The sequence below is a fragment of the Quercus suber genome, unplaced genomic scaffold, assembly GCF_002906115.3.
Source record: "Quercus suber isolate HL8 unplaced genomic scaffold, Cork oak 2.0 scaffold_755, whole genome shotgun sequence".
Lineage (NCBI taxonomy): Eukaryota > Viridiplantae > Streptophyta > Magnoliopsida > Fagales > Fagaceae > Quercus > Quercus suber.
In genome coordinates this window covers 167,781-182,598 of record NW_027070191.1, presented here as the reverse complement: position 1 = coordinate 182,598, position 14,818 = coordinate 167,781, and the positions used below count along the sequence as shown (strand labels likewise).

Here is a 14,818-nt window from a genome sequence, read left to right as displayed (position 1 = left end):
AAAAAAAAAAAAAAAAAAAAAACCAAAAATTGTTGGTACACAAATAGAGGAAAAGTAGTCATTAGAGTTAAACTACTCTTTTTTCTCTCTTATTTTCTCCCCGGATTTAGAAAATTCAAATTTTGGTGGATTTCAGTGTAAAACATTTGGGCTCCAACTTTTCCTCACTTTATTATTGTAAACCAAACAATAAAAAATATATGTTTTTCACCCCCTTTTTCTTTCAAGATTTTCCATACTCACTTTTCACACCAACACATACCATTAGGAATAAAGATGACAAAGCAATAACGAAAGAAAACAATTATATTTCACAAACATCAAGCCCGAAAGACTTCCAAACATCAAAGGTTAAAACTGAACCTGGCAAAGTTTGCCTTTTAAGTTGAGATTTGAGTTGTCCTTGTCCACAACCACAAGCTCAAATGCACGTTACTACTCAACCGAGAGAAAAGAGATATAAAGAATGCAAAGCGGCTTTATTAAGGACTTTCAACGATACATGCATACTTCACTTGTTCCAGTAGAATTTCCCAATACATTGTATGATGGAGTCAACCAAATCTCGCCGCGGTTTTTACTCCTAAACTCACACCAATAAACACCTCCTCTCTGCCTTCGCTAGCCGCCTCTAGCTCTTCCTCAGTTCATCTCCTTCTCTAGGCTCTCTCCTCGCATTTAAGGGCATCATTGCTAATCTCTCAAATGCTACCAAATGACATCGGTGTAGAGAGGGAAATTTTCAATCAAGTACAAATTGCCACGTAATACCATTAAATCCATGTGGTACGTATAGAAATTACAAAAAATACCAATAAGCCAATAAAACGTTGTTGATATTTTAATTTAAAGTAGCATAAGCAATCTAGTCAAATGTTGCTATATGTTATTTTAAATTAAAATGCTTTGTCTATTGAAACAATGTCACATGTCCCTTAGAGAACAATACTTAAAATAGCTTTAATACATTTGACGCTTGCCTCCGCTCTCTAAGACACCTGGTTAATATGTTGTCTTACCTTTAATTAAGTTTTCAATATTTGAATTCTATAACCTTATCAACCACGATTAGATACTGTTACGTAGTGGCAGATCCATGAATTTAGGTCAAGGGAGGCAAGATTAAAAGGCAAAATTGAAAGTAAAAAAAAAAATTAATCTAAAAAAATTAATCAATATTAATAACAAAATAAATAAACTACTATATGATAATTTAATTGTCATACAGAATTTAACATAAAATATAAACTTTAATTTATTTTTTCACACCTAGCTTATTTTACTCAATTGTCCTGGACGATTTTTTATATTTTGAAACTGTTGCATGATTTTTTCACACTCAATAGTCTTGAATATATCTTTCTCAATATATGTGACTAAGCAGTCATTCATCCACTAATCTCCTATTCGATTGCGTAATCGATTTTTAATTATGTTCATTGCCCAAAAAGCTTTTTCAATAATAGCTGCTGCAACTAGTAAGATCAATACCAAAGTCACTAATAAATAAACCAATAAATATAAAACATCCTTTTTATTTTTTAATTATTACCAAGTGGGATCCATGGTTTTATATTATAGTTGTACGTTTTTGTTTTTAAAAGTCCATCAAACTACTGTGTAGCGTGTTCAGACTCCTATCCTATTTAATGTGAGAGAATTTTTTTTTTTTTTTTAATCATTACTAAGTGTGACCCATTGGTTTTATATATTTTTTGACTGAAATGGTAGAAATATATTAATCAAAAGAAAAAATAAACAAAGAAAAACAAACAAGAAGCCCGGCCCAGGAGCTTTACAAACATAAGATGGCCTAGAGACAAAGCAATGGACCTATAACTCCAGTACCCTCCCATGCTTTTCTTTTTTTTTTAATAAAAAATAAAAAGTAAAAAAAGCCATGCAAAACCATGCATGACTACAACGTAAACGTAAATATTATCTATGGGGGAGAGACTTAGCTAGTCTCTGGTATTCTTCAAGTAAGGAGTCTGCCTGCTTGTAAATCTTGCACGGATGGGTTTGAACATGCTTGAACTAGAAGCGGTTTCGGGCATACCATTGCGACCATGAAGTTATGGCCCATAGCTCAAGGTCCTTCCCGCCAAGCCTGTGCACCATATATCTTGCGAGCATGAAAAACTCCTCTGTCACAAAGCTGGTTTTTTGCAATTTACCCCGAAACAAAGCCCATACATTACGGACAAATGGGCACTCCCATAGAATATGTTTTGTTGTTTCATCTTGCTGTCCACAAAAGGAACACTTGGGGTCAATCTGCACTTTCCGCCAGGCAAGGTTGGATTTTGTGGGGAGAACGTTATAGCATGCTCTCCACATAAATGTCCTAACCTTCGGAGGTACGTTTAGGGACTACAGTTTCTTCCACAACCGCTGATCTTGAGAGGCGAAGGAGTGTTCCCCAGATTGAGGGTGGCTGAGCCGGAGGGCCACTTGGTATGCCATCTTCACCGTAAACTCTCGGGACTTGTTTTCCTTCCATGTCAACCTATCTCTTGTATTCGATGTGCCCACCCTAATCCTCAGGATGTCTTCCACCGTGGCTCGAGTGAAGGTGGCAGCGAGGATGCTTCGGTCCCACTGGTGGGTCGCCTTATTGATCAAGTCAGAAACTCTCAATTCTTGTTCTGCCCCGTCTCTGAATCGTGGAGGACGTGGTAGCCATCCATGAGACCTGATACCAATGGACCTCCCATCTCCCACTTCCCATACAGACCCTTCCTTGATGACATCACGAGCTTGCAGCAGGCTCCTCCAAACCATGGACGGGTTCGAGCCAAGTTCAGCTTCCGTAAAATAGCAGCGGGGGAAGTACCTTGCCTTATACACCCGGTAAAACAAAGAGTGTGTCTCCTTAATAAGTCGCCATGCTTGTTTGGCTTGCATGGTCAAGTTGAAAGTGTGGATATCCCGAAAGCCCATTCCTCCTTTCTTCTTTGAGCCACACAACTTGACCAAATTAATCCAATGTATTTTTTTCTCATTCCGGGTTTGTCCCCACCAGTACTTGGAGGGAGCCGAATTAATCCCATCACAAATAGTTTTAGGGATTTTGAATAAACTCATGGAGTAGGTGGGTATGGCTTGGGCTACTGTTTTGATTAGCACCTCTCTCCCTGCCTTCGAGATATGCTTCTCCTTCCATCTCATGACTCTCTTTGTGACCCTTTCCTGCAACTCCTTAAACGTATTCACTTTGGATTTACCACCCACCATTGGCAACCCTAAGTATTTTTCATAATCCTCCATAACCTGTGCTTCTAGCATCTCTCGGATAACACCTCTCGTCTCTGGCTTAGTATTTCGGCTAAAGAAAATGGAGGCTTTCTGTCTATTAATGGCTTGCCCGGATGCCCCTTCATATAAGCCTAGAATGTTGAGAAGGTTCAGACAGTCACTAGGTGTAGCTTCACAGAAGAGCAAACTATCATCAGCGAATAGAAGATGTGAAACCTGTACTCCGCCTCGACAAGAGGCTATGGCGTGTAGCTGACCTGATATCGTAGCTTGTCATAATAACAAAGACAATCCCTCAGCACAAAAAAGGAAGAGGTATGGAGAAAGAGGGTCCCCTTGCTTGATCCCTCGTTGGTTGGTGATGCCCCTTGGCTTTTATTAGTACTAAGTATGAAGCAGGCACGTTTCCACGCCAAGCCTCTTTTTTTTTTTTTTTTTTTTTTTAATTATGATTATTTACCAAACATGCAATTCAATCAAACAATTTGGCATTTGGCTTGTTAATTTAATTGAGGAAACGTTGCCTCTCTCTCTCTCTCTCTCTCATATGCACACAAATAAAATAAAATGAATACTTAATTTATATATATACACACACACACATAGATAATATATATTTTTTAAATAATGAAAAATTACTTATTATATACTATTTGTTGGGAAAATTTAACCCCAATTAAAGTAACCAATTATTCAAGTTATTTAATTATGCAAAGTTCCAATTAACATGTGATGGGTACAAGTACAACCATATCACAAAATAAAGTGTTACAAAAAATAAATTTGACAAAACAATATAGTTATAAAAAATAATAAATAAATAAATAAAACCCCTGATGGAAAAACCCCAATGAGTGGTTTGAAGGTCACCAGACTCACCACCAACATGACGAATTTTACTATGCTAAAATTGAAATTATAACAACAAGGAATATACTTGATCTCAAAGTTGCTACCTACATTAAAACTTACTAATGCTATCTGAGCATGGCTTTAACCCTGTTGGTTTCTTCTATTACATAAATCTATTTGATGTTTGAATTACTGATTTGCGATTGACTTCACTATAGCAACACTTGGTTGATGCAAAAGAATTGCAGCAAAATCTCCTTGTGTTTAATCTAGCCTAATTTAAGTGTATATATATGTGTATGAAGTTTCCTTTTAAAAACTTGAACTCCAGTCATTACCCTTCCGGCCCACATGAACCTATACTTGTGAAGTGACCATCATGTTAAGAATGCTTAGTGGCACATTATGTGTGTGTGTGTGTGTGTGGGTTCTAGTTAGCTCAACTAGTAAAATCTCTAGTGGTTGAATAAGAAATCTATGGTTCAATTTCTGCCTACGCCAAAAACTGATTAGTTTCTTGGTCTAATGATAAAGAACTATCATCAGGAGCAGACGTCATAGGTTGAAACTATCTATAAATAAATAAAAATAAAAAAAAAAGTATGTATGTATAATTTTTTTTTTTGGGTGTAAATATGAAATATGAAATTTGATCATTATGATAGTTATTAATATATATTTACTATGATTGTGATCGTATATATGGAACAATATATTCTTATATTATATTAGACACTTATTATAATTGTGCTTATATATGAAATTATATATTCTACTAAGTTTATATGATATACTATGATTCTAATGTAAGATTTAAATATAAATAATGTTTAAATTCAATTAAAAAATATACATTAGATTAATAATGTGTAAAATTATAAAACCCCAAACGCTTGTATAGCACAAAACTTAAACCTTTTTTTTAGGGAATATATATGATGGGATAGCGAAAAAGTGATCATCTCCTATTCGTCCAGAGGGGTCGTCCATGACATGCAGTTTGCCAAACAACTAAGCCATCTCCTATTCGTCCAGACCTCTCTTCCCTGAGAGGTCGACCAATTGGGTAGATCCCGTAATCAAGTCAAAAAGGTCGTCCACGGGTGAGTCCCATGGACGACCAAAGAACAGCATGACAAAGGGTCGTCCATAAGCATTGCACATGGACGACCACACGATACTTAGCAGGTTTTGAAGTGGTTCATCAACCGGTGCTTATCCCGTCAATTTCTCCCAAGTATGTAACTTCTAGCAGCGGTTATGACCGTTAAAGAAGTTACATCCGGATTCCACGAATCTGGGGGAAGTTATTGAACCAAATAACCGCCCTAAAGTACCCTATATAAGGACCGGTCCGGATTATGTAAAGGTATGATATTCTGAGATCCTTACATTACAGTTAGATTTCCAGGAGGGAAGGCACTAACTTCACCATCGGAGGATATTGGACCGGTCCACCCCGGTCATTCCTTTGATTCTTTTCTTCTTTTTCAGGCCTTTGCAAACGTTGTAGCCCATCGAAGCCGAAGTGTTCAACCAAACTGATTTTATCCACTATCAGTTTGGCGCCGTCTGTGGGAAAGTGAATTGTTTTGCAATTGAACTTTCTGAGAAAAAAGGTTGAATGGTTCGGACTAGGTCGAGGGCTACAAGCCCAGGCCATCAGGGAAGCAGAGATGCTTCAAGCCATCCCCAGCGAAATCACCAATCAGCGCCTGCCACGCAGACGCCTTCCATCCAACACATACAGTCCATGGCGGCCGCGATGGCGGAATTGACCCGCCAAAACCAAGAATTGACTAGGGAGATAGAAAGGCACCGACGAGAAGGACAAGTTGAGGGACAGTCTCAGAGTCGAGAAAATCCTGAGCCCGAGATTCAATCAAGAGGCACCACTTCGCGAAGGGTGCCACATCTGGAGAAGGAAATGGATCAGATGAGAAAAGTTATGGATGAGATGAAGGAGAACATGAGAAGGGCAAATCCTATAGAGGATTTGGTCCACCGAACAGACTCCCCTTTTTCTGCTTCCATCAATGGGCATCCCCTGCCGCCTAAGTTTAAAATGCCTTCTCTGGACTCGTATGATGGAACACGTGATCCCTTTGATCATATCGCTACTTTCAAGACAACAATGCATCTCCAAGGAGTTCCAGACGAGATCATGTGTAGAGCCTTCCCTACTACCCTTAAGGGGCCAGCGCGTGTATGGTTCAGCAAAATACCCCCGAATTCTGTAAGTTCTTTTGAGGAGTTAAGCAAATTATTTGTCAATAATTTCATTGGGGGACAGAGACACAAACGTTCCTCGTCCAGTTTGCTGACCATAGAGCAAGGAGAGAATGAAAGCCTGCGTTCCTTCATCACACGCTTCAACAGGGAAGCTCTGACGGTAGACGAGGTGGACGATAAGCTACTTTTGGCAGCATTCTACAATGGGGTTAACTCAGACTTGTTCATTCACAAGTTGTATGAAAAAGAGCCCCAATCCATGGCCGAGCTCGTCCATTCAGCCCAAAATTTCATGAATGCAGAAGACGCCATCATAGCTAAGAAGAGGAAGAGAGTTGAAAGAATGGAGGTCAACCCCTCACGTCATCCTGACCAGGGGCCTCGTCCAAAGAAGGGACGAACGGAAGATAAGAAGGATCGTGACAGGGATAACAGAAAGGCAGGCCCATCAGCAAGGAGTCAGAATTACACACCCTTGAATGCCCCACTTGATCAAGTGCTTATGCAAATCAAGGATGATCCTTCCTTGAAGTGGCCGGAGAAGATGAAGGGAGATCCTAACAAGCGCAATAAGAATAAATATTGTCGCTTCCATAGGGATCATGGTCATGACACGGATGAGTGTTATGACTTAAAACAGCAGATCGAGAATCTTATCAGGCAAGGAAAGTTGAGGCATTTCGTCGGAAGAGATCATAAAGATGAAAAATTGAAAGCAAAGATGGAAGAACCATCACGACCACCATTAGGAGAAATAAGGGTTATCATTGGTGGGACGTCAACGGGGCAGTCTGCCAAGGCAAAGAAGTCGTACCTCAAAGCAGTGCAGAACGTCCAACTCTCTGGACGACCTCCAAGGACGAAGGAAACAGACGAACCAGCCATTACATTTACGGACGAAGAAGCTGAAATGATCCATCATCCACACGACGATGCAATTGTTATTACCCTGCTTATAGCAGATTACAAAACCAGGAGGGTGTTAGTGGATAATGGGAGCTCCGCAGATATATTGTATTATCCCGCCTTCCAGCAGATGAGGATTGGACAAGATCAGCTTCGTCCTGCTTACTCGCCACTGATAGGATTTGGGGGAATGAAAGTACAGCCCGTGGGTACCATTACCTTGCCTGTAGTGGTAGGGTCATACCCACAGCAGATAACCAAGGAAGTAAATTTCCTTGTGGTGGATTGTTCGTCCTCATATAATGCCATCATTGGAAGACCAACTTTGAACAGTTGGAAGGCAGTAACTTCCACATATCATCTATCAGTTAAATTCCCGACGGAATGCGGAGTTGGACGAGTACAAGGAGATCAATTGGCAGCCAGGGAGTGTTACCTAGCCATGTTGGTTATGGACGAGCAAATGCATACTATGAGTATAGAAGAAAGGAAGATTGTTGCAGAACCGACTGAAGTATTGGAAGATGTTTTATTACAAGAAAATGATCCAGAGAAATTCACTAGAATTGGAACAAGTTTGAAGGAGAAGGCGAAAAAAGACCTCGTCCAGTTTCTAAAAAATAATGCCGATGTTTTTGCATGGAGCCATGACGACATGCCTGGTATTGACCCAGGTGTAATCACTCATCGACTGAACGTGTCCCTCTCTTCTAAGCCTATTCGTCAAAAGAAGAGGGTGTTCGCCCCTGAACGAGAGAAGGCTATCAGGGAAGAGGTTCAAAAACTGACTACAGCGCAGTTCATCCGGGAAGTCTATTATCCGGATTGGTTAGCAAATGTGGTGATGGTGAAAAAAGCAAATGGCAAGTGGAGGATGTGTGTTGACTTCACTGACTTGAATAAGGCTTGTCCTAAGGATAGTTATCCCTTGCCTCGTATTGATCAACTGGTAGATTCTACCGCTGGCCATCAACTGTTGAGCTTCATGGACGCCTTCTCAGGATATAATCAGATAAAGATGGACGAGGCAGATCAGGAAAAAACATCCTTCATTACCAGCCAGGGTCTATTTTGCTACAATGTGATGCCCTTCGGTCTGAAGAACGCAGGGGCAACTTATCAAAGACTGGTGAATCGCATGTTTCGTCCACAGATAGGACGGAACGTAGAGGTGTACGTGGATGATATGCTTGTGAAGAGCTTAGACGAAGGAGGCCACTTGGACGATCTTCAAGAAACCTTCGAAACACTTAGGCGGTACAAGATGAAGCTGAACCCAAGTAAATGTGCCTTCGGAGTATCTTCAGGGAAGTTTTTGGGATTCATGGTTTCAGAGAGAGGAATTGAAGCAAATCCAGACAAGATCCAAGCCATACTGAACATGGAGCCACCGAAGAACATCAAGGAAGTCCAATCTCTAACAGGACGAGTTGCAGCACTAAACAGGTTTGTCTCAAGAGCCACTGATAAGTGTCTACCCTTTTTTAAGATTCTTAGGAAGGCGTTTGAGTGGACGGACGAATGTCAAAAGGCCTTCCAGGACTTAAAGCACTATCTTGCCACGGCCCCGTTGCTAAGTCCGTCCGTACCAGAAGAAGAACTATATTTATACTTAGCAGTGTCCCCACACGCTGTGAGTTCAGCGTTGGTCAGGGAAGAAGAAAAGGTGCAAAAGCCTGTGTATTACACTAGCCGGGCACTGAGAGGGGCGGAAGGAAGGTACCCATTGATAGAGAAGTTAGCCTTCGCACTAATAACAGCTTCTAGGAAGTTGAGACACTACTTCCAAGGTCATGTCATCATTGTCATGACGGATCATCCACTCAAGAAGGCAATGAGTAAACTTGAAGCTGCAGGACGACTAATTCAATGGGCAGTTGAGCTCGGTGAGTTTGATATTCGGTACCAACCGAGGAATGCAATAAAAGCTCAAGCCCTAGCAGATTTCATCGCAGAATTTACTCCGAGTTATGAGGACTTGGATGACAAAGAAGGCAATAAAAGATGGGTCGTCCATGTAGATGGGTCATCTACACTGCATGCAGGAGGTGTAGGAGTGGTTTTACAATCACCAGAAGGAGATAAATTGAATCACAAGGTTCGCTTGCAGTATCAAACAACTAACAATGAAGCAGAGTATGAAGCCCTTCTTAAAGGGTTGGAGTTAGCTAAATCTGTGGAGGCAGACTCCGTACTCGTCCTGGGAGATTCACAGTTGGTTATAAGCCAAGTAAACGGAACATGTGACGCCAAGGAAGATAGAATGAAGAGGTATCTGAAGAAGGTGTTGCGCCTTATGAAGAAATTCAGAGAAGCTAATTTCGTGCAAATCCCAAGGGAAGAGAACATGGAAGCTGACACTCTAGCGAAGGAAGCCTCCGCCAATGAAGCTATGGGCAAGTTGGATGAAATACAGTACCTGCCGAGCATAGACCTTCCAGAAATGTTACAAATAGAGGGTGAAGAAAATTGGATGACCCCGATAGTCTCATACCTGAAGGACGGAAGGCTTCCAGAAGGGAAGGACGAGGCCAGGAAGCTAAGAGTTAAATCAGCCAGATACATCCTTATAGACGAGATTTTATACAAACGAGGCTTTTCACAACCATACCTTAGGTGCCTAGCTCCAGATGAAGCAAACTATGTATTGAGGGAAGTTCATGAAGGAGCATGTGGCAATCACTCAGGAGCCAGATCACTCGTCCACAAGGCCATCCGTGCAGGGTACTACTGGCCAACCATCCAAGCTGATGCTAAGGCATACGTAAAGGTATGCGATCAATGTCAACGTTTCAGCAATATTCCTAGACAGCCTTCAGAATACCTCACCCCAATGATGGCCCCTTGGCCTTTTGCACAGTGGGGTTTGGATATTTTGGGCCCCTTCCCGACTGGAACCAGACAGATGAAGTTTTTAGTAGTGGGGATAGACTACTTCACTAAATGGGTGGAAGCTGAACCCTTAGTAAAAATTACACAGCAGAATGTCAAAAATTTCGTCTGGAAGGACATTGTATGCAGATTTGGAGTACCAAGAGTGCTAGTATCCGACAATGGACGACAGTTTGACAACACCCCCTTCAGAGAATTTTGTGAACAGCTTGGAATCAAGAATCACTATTCCTCACCCTCCCACCCGCAGGCCAACGGACAAGCAGAAGTAGCAAACCGATCCTTGTTGAAAATCATCAAGACTCGGCTTGAAGGGGCCAAGGGGGTATGGCCGGATGAATTACCAGGTGTTTTGTGGGCTTACAGGACGACGGCAAGAACTCCCACCGGAGAGACTCCTTTTAAATTGGCTTATGGGAGCGAAGCCGTCATACCCGCAGAAGTGCATATGGCCAGCCATAGGGTGATGAAGTATCAGGATGAGGAAAACAACGAACAGCTTTGCCTTAACCTCGATCTCATAGACGAGGTTAGAATGGACGCGGAGCAAAGAACAACAAGGTACAAGAATCTCATGGCGAAGCGGCATGATGCTATGGTGAAACCCAGGCGCTTCAGTGTTGGGGATCTTGTCCTTAAAAGGGTTTCTTTGGCCACCAAAAACCCGGCCCATGGGAAGCTGGGACCAAACTGGGAAGGACCTTACAGAGTTATCAACTCCAAGAGACAAGGATCCTACTATTTAGAAGCCCTGGATGGACGAAGGCTAGAGCACCCGTGGAATGTTGAACACCTAAGGAGGTACTATCAATGAAGGGTGATCATGGACGAGTCTTAGCATGGACGAGACCTTTTGAAGCTTAAAGTAATGCTTAATATTATTTTCCAGTGTTTGCTTATTACAGTTGTGTTTTTAAGTGTATAAGTATTTTATGCTGCTCATGGACGAAGTTATGTTGTATTATGTGTTTTAAATTCCCTAAAAGCACAAGCTCTTAAGCATGTGCCATGGTTGTGGACGAATGATTACATAGTATGGATTGCTGAATATACATATGGTGTGTTTTAAATATGCATGAGTGTATGGAAATCCTTTGTTTTCTATGATTCAAAATGATCCACGGAAGGCGAAAGGCCAAAGACGAGAAAAATCATTGGACGCAAGGATTTATCGTCTAAAAGCTTTCCTTTAGAGAAGGATAAAGCAAGAAAAATAAACAAGGTACGTCCGTCCAAGAGCAAGACGAGGCAAACCTTAAGAATAATCGTCTACACTATGGACAAACCATGCGCATGTGAAAACACCATGGGCCCATAGACGAGTCTTGCCGACTTAATCCCGTCCAGGGAGGAGTTGAAAGTTTCTTAGGACGAATGAATGATCGTCCTAAATCCGAGTAACAATTAAGTCTAACAAAAAGACATCACCCATGGACGAACATGTTTAAGGCGAGATAGAAATTGAGATATCATCGTCCAAACCATGGACGAATATTAAGTGTGAAGAAACAGTCCATGGACGAGCCCAAAGGGCTAAATAATCCATCGCATGGACGAGAATTTGCTGAGAATACTATCGTCAAAAACAAATAAGTAATCGCCTCTAGTTTTGATTGAACTAGCCAAAAGACGATACTCATAGACGAATTAGAGATGTATTTTAAGGGTTCATTTTTACTCCAGCTTTGTGATGAAGGAACTTCGTCCATAAGCCCAAGCCAAAGTAACAGTATGGACGATACTAATAAGGTATGTTCATAAATCCTTAAAACATATTCAAAACGATAGAAACAATAAACCATTCATTCATTTATTCATGAAATCTAAGGGTAGACCACCACAGTCCAAAAACCCTTGAAAGTAATGAGTAATTGTTCATAAAACCTCGTCCGTAAACTTGGACGATGAAATAGTACTTGAATAGATTTAAAAAAAAAAAAAGAGAAAAGAAAAGCCCAAAACATTAGGGCACCTTAGAAAAACATAAAACTTTGAATATTCTACTGATCGTCCTGGTTCACTTCGTTGGTGGCGTCGTCCTCCACATTCACATCCTCAGAACCCGTCATGAGCAAGGAGCTTTCTGTAGCTTGAGGAATCTTGAAGGTGTCAAAGTTCAAGTCAGGGAAGGCGTCCTTAGCATCAGCACGGAAGTCCTCATATCCAGCAGCATAGTGGCTGTCTAGACGATTCTTATACTCGCTAGACTTCTTGAAAGCTGATATGGCTTCCTCACGTGCTTTTTCTAAGGACGAAGAGAACTCTGAAGCTTGACCTTCCAGGTATGCAATACGAGAATCTTTTTCTATTGCGTCCACCTTAAGTTCTTCGACCTCGTCCTTCAGTCTCGTCTCAACCCCCAGTAGACGGTTGATTTCCTCAGTTAGCCTAATCACCTCTCCCTTCTTCAACAAAACTTCATTGGTAGCCTCTTTAACCTTCTCTCTTGCCGTCCTGGTCTCCTCAGCGAGCTCCTTGGCTTGGCACGTCGCTGTGTAAAACTTTGACATAGCCTGTCCATGGACGAAGAAGAGTTAGAAAAAAAAAAAAGAGAAGAAAAGAAGTACATAAGGACGAATTGAAAAGTTGTACCTTGAAAAGGTCATGGATGCCAGAACGTTCAAAGTCCTTCACAGACATGTTGTAACATTCGTTGACTTCATTGTCTGTGACGAGCCCTTTGAACGTCCTCCATGCATAACTTTCGTCCAGCACCAAGTTGGAGGGACGATTTGGTTCCTCTGGCAGATGAGGCTTACGCGAAGTCTTGGATGGAGGGGGAGGAGGATCACTTGAAACAGGATGAACTATCTGGACGGGCTCCACACTGACAGGAGGCTCGTCCAGATTCACCGTCGGAGGAGTGAATTTGGGGACCTTGGGAAGAGAAGTCTGAGTTGTTTTTGGTTTTTTAGAACCTCGACGGCTGGGGAGGTTCTCTAGGTCCACAGCACTCGAAATTTTGGACTTTCTCTTCCCAGCCTGGACGGCACTCTTCTGGACGACAGGAGGCGCGTGGGCACCCTCGTCCCCACTGGTTACAGTTTTATCCTTGTTCTCTCTCATTGTCATTATTCCTATGACGAGGAAAATCAGTTAAAAAAAAAAAAAAAAAAAAAAAAAAAAGAATAGAAATAAGTACTGAAACAGACGATACTTACTTCGTCGAGTGGTCTCCTCGTGACTTAAATTTTCAGGGGTAGGTTCTGGGCCAAGTCCCCACGTAGCCAAACTACTAAAAGTGACTAAGTCGTGGAAAGTCCTTCTAGGGAAGGCACGTACTTGGTCAATGCGATCCAAATAAAACTTGTCCAAACGTGGACGAGTAACAGCTGCACCAATAAAAGAAAGGTGGTTAGACGATTGATAGTTGGGAAAAAGTGTAAAAAAGAGAAGTAACATGGGAAGAAAACATACCCTCAGGACGAAGACGACCTATGGGGCTGGTAAAAGGAGGGAAGGGGGCATTACTAACTTCTGTTGGGTCCCCAGCCCAGTTTCCAGAAATGACAAAAAATTCTTGTTTCCAGAGCCTATCAGACGAGCTACGGCCCTTTATTAAACTATACTGAGAGCCTCTGGACGAGAACTGGTAAAAACCAGCTGATTGTTTTATTTCGGAGGGCTTATAACAGTAAAGGAACTCGTCCACTGTTATAGGACGATCCCCTTCCAGTGCCTCACGCCATAACACTTGCATGGCGACTATCGTCCTCCAACCGTTGGGATTAAGCTGGTTAGGACCAACACCTAGCCTATGCAGGAGACCTCTACAAAATGAATTTAGGGGGAACCTAAGGCCAGCTAAAAGATAAGACGAGTATACCCCCAGACCAGAGGAAGGTGAACAACACCACTCTCCTTCCCTGGGTAGACGAGGTCCAAATTCGATAGGAATTTGGTATCTATCTACTAATGTTTTTAACTTAGGAGCGTCTAAGAGGGACACTACCTCGGGTGCACAGCTATATATGATATTTTCCTCTTCCTCCTCCTCGTCCTGAGAAAGGCTGGGTTGTGCTCTGGACGAGCTAGCCCCAGTTCCAGAGGCCATCCTGCGTTGCATTTCCTGAAATTCTTCTAGGGAAACGCCAGGGACCCCGGACGAATACTGCTCGTCCGAGGAACTACTACTAAAGCTAGTGCTACCCTCACCACTCTCGTAACTTCCAGACGAGACGTCCTGATATTCGTCTACCTCTCTCTCCATGCTACTAGACGAAGACATAACTAAAATAAAGATCAAAACGAAAACCTAAAGGAAGAGGAAGTACCTGAGAACTAAGACGAGTGCTAGACGAGAGTCACGGACGAGATAGCTGAAGGAAGTTTTTGAGAAAGGTGAGGGGGCAAGAAAGAGAATGTACCTATTTATAGGGCCCAGGAGTAGGGTCAGCGAAGCGACACTGTCCATTGAGAGAACGACACGTGGTAATCGCGTGGAAAAACGTAATCGATTTAGTTCCTCCACGAGTTAAACCATGACACGTGGCTGTCCAGAAGGGATAAAATCCCAATAATATCCCTGGACGACACCCTGGACAAGGGGGCAACTGATGGGATAGCGAAAAAGTGATCATCTCCTATTCGTCCAGAGGGGTCGTCCATGACATGCAGTTTGCCAAACAACTAAGCCATCTCCTATTCGTCCAGACCTCTCTTCCCTGAGAGGTCGACC

The 14,818-nt window shown here is 42.0% G+C and overlaps 2 protein-coding genes across 3 annotated transcripts; one reads left to right on the top strand and one right to left on the bottom strand.

Moving 5' to 3' along the window:
• Positions 1-5,863: 5,863 nt before the first annotated feature.
• Positions 5,864-10,954, top strand: LOC112012715 (uncharacterized). Its single transcript, XM_065766906.1, has one exon. It carries the CDS (start codon positions 5,864-5,866, stop codon positions 10,952-10,954), a length of 5,091 nt encoding a protein of 1,696 aa, XP_065622978.1.
• Positions 10,955-11,929: 975 nt separating this feature from the next.
• On the bottom strand, positions 11,930-14,293 carry LOC136064760 (uncharacterized). 2 transcript variants are annotated; one of them, XM_065766918.1, is made up of 3 exons: positions 13,302-14,293; positions 12,733-13,217; positions 11,930-12,653 (listed from the first exon to the last, which is right to left on the bottom strand). In XM_065766918.1, exons 1-3 carry the CDS (start codon positions 13,540-13,542, stop codon positions 12,141-12,143), a joined length of 1,239 nt encoding a protein of 412 aa, XP_065622990.1. In that variant the 5' UTR covers positions 13,543-14,293; the 3' UTR covers positions 11,930-12,140. The 2 variants fall into 2 exon arrangements, with proteins under 2 accessions (XP_065622990.1, XP_065622991.1); XM_065766919.1 differs by lacking the exon at positions 13,302-14,293 and having other exon boundaries at positions 12,733-13,255.
• Between the last annotated feature and the right edge of the window lie 525 nt (positions 14,294-14,818).

Excerpts from the sequence above, each read along its gene's own strand:
- LOC112012715 (XM_065766906.1), top strand. The coding sequence starts at position 5,864 with ATGGCGGCCGCGATGGCGGAATTGACCCGCCAAAACCAAGAATTGACT.
- LOC136064760 (XM_065766918.1), bottom strand. The coding sequence starts at position 13,542 with ATGTTACTTCTCTTTTTTACACTTTTTCCCAACTATCAATCGTCTAAC. Across the intron at positions 13,218-13,301 it reads CGAGGAGACCACTCGACGAA|GAATAATGACAATGAGAGAG; the intron begins GTAAGTATCGTC and ends TCCTCGTCATAG. Across the intron at positions 12,654-12,732 it reads GCATCCATGACCTTTTCAAG|GCTATGTCAAAGTTTTACAC; the intron begins GTACAACTTTTC and ends GTCCATGGACAG.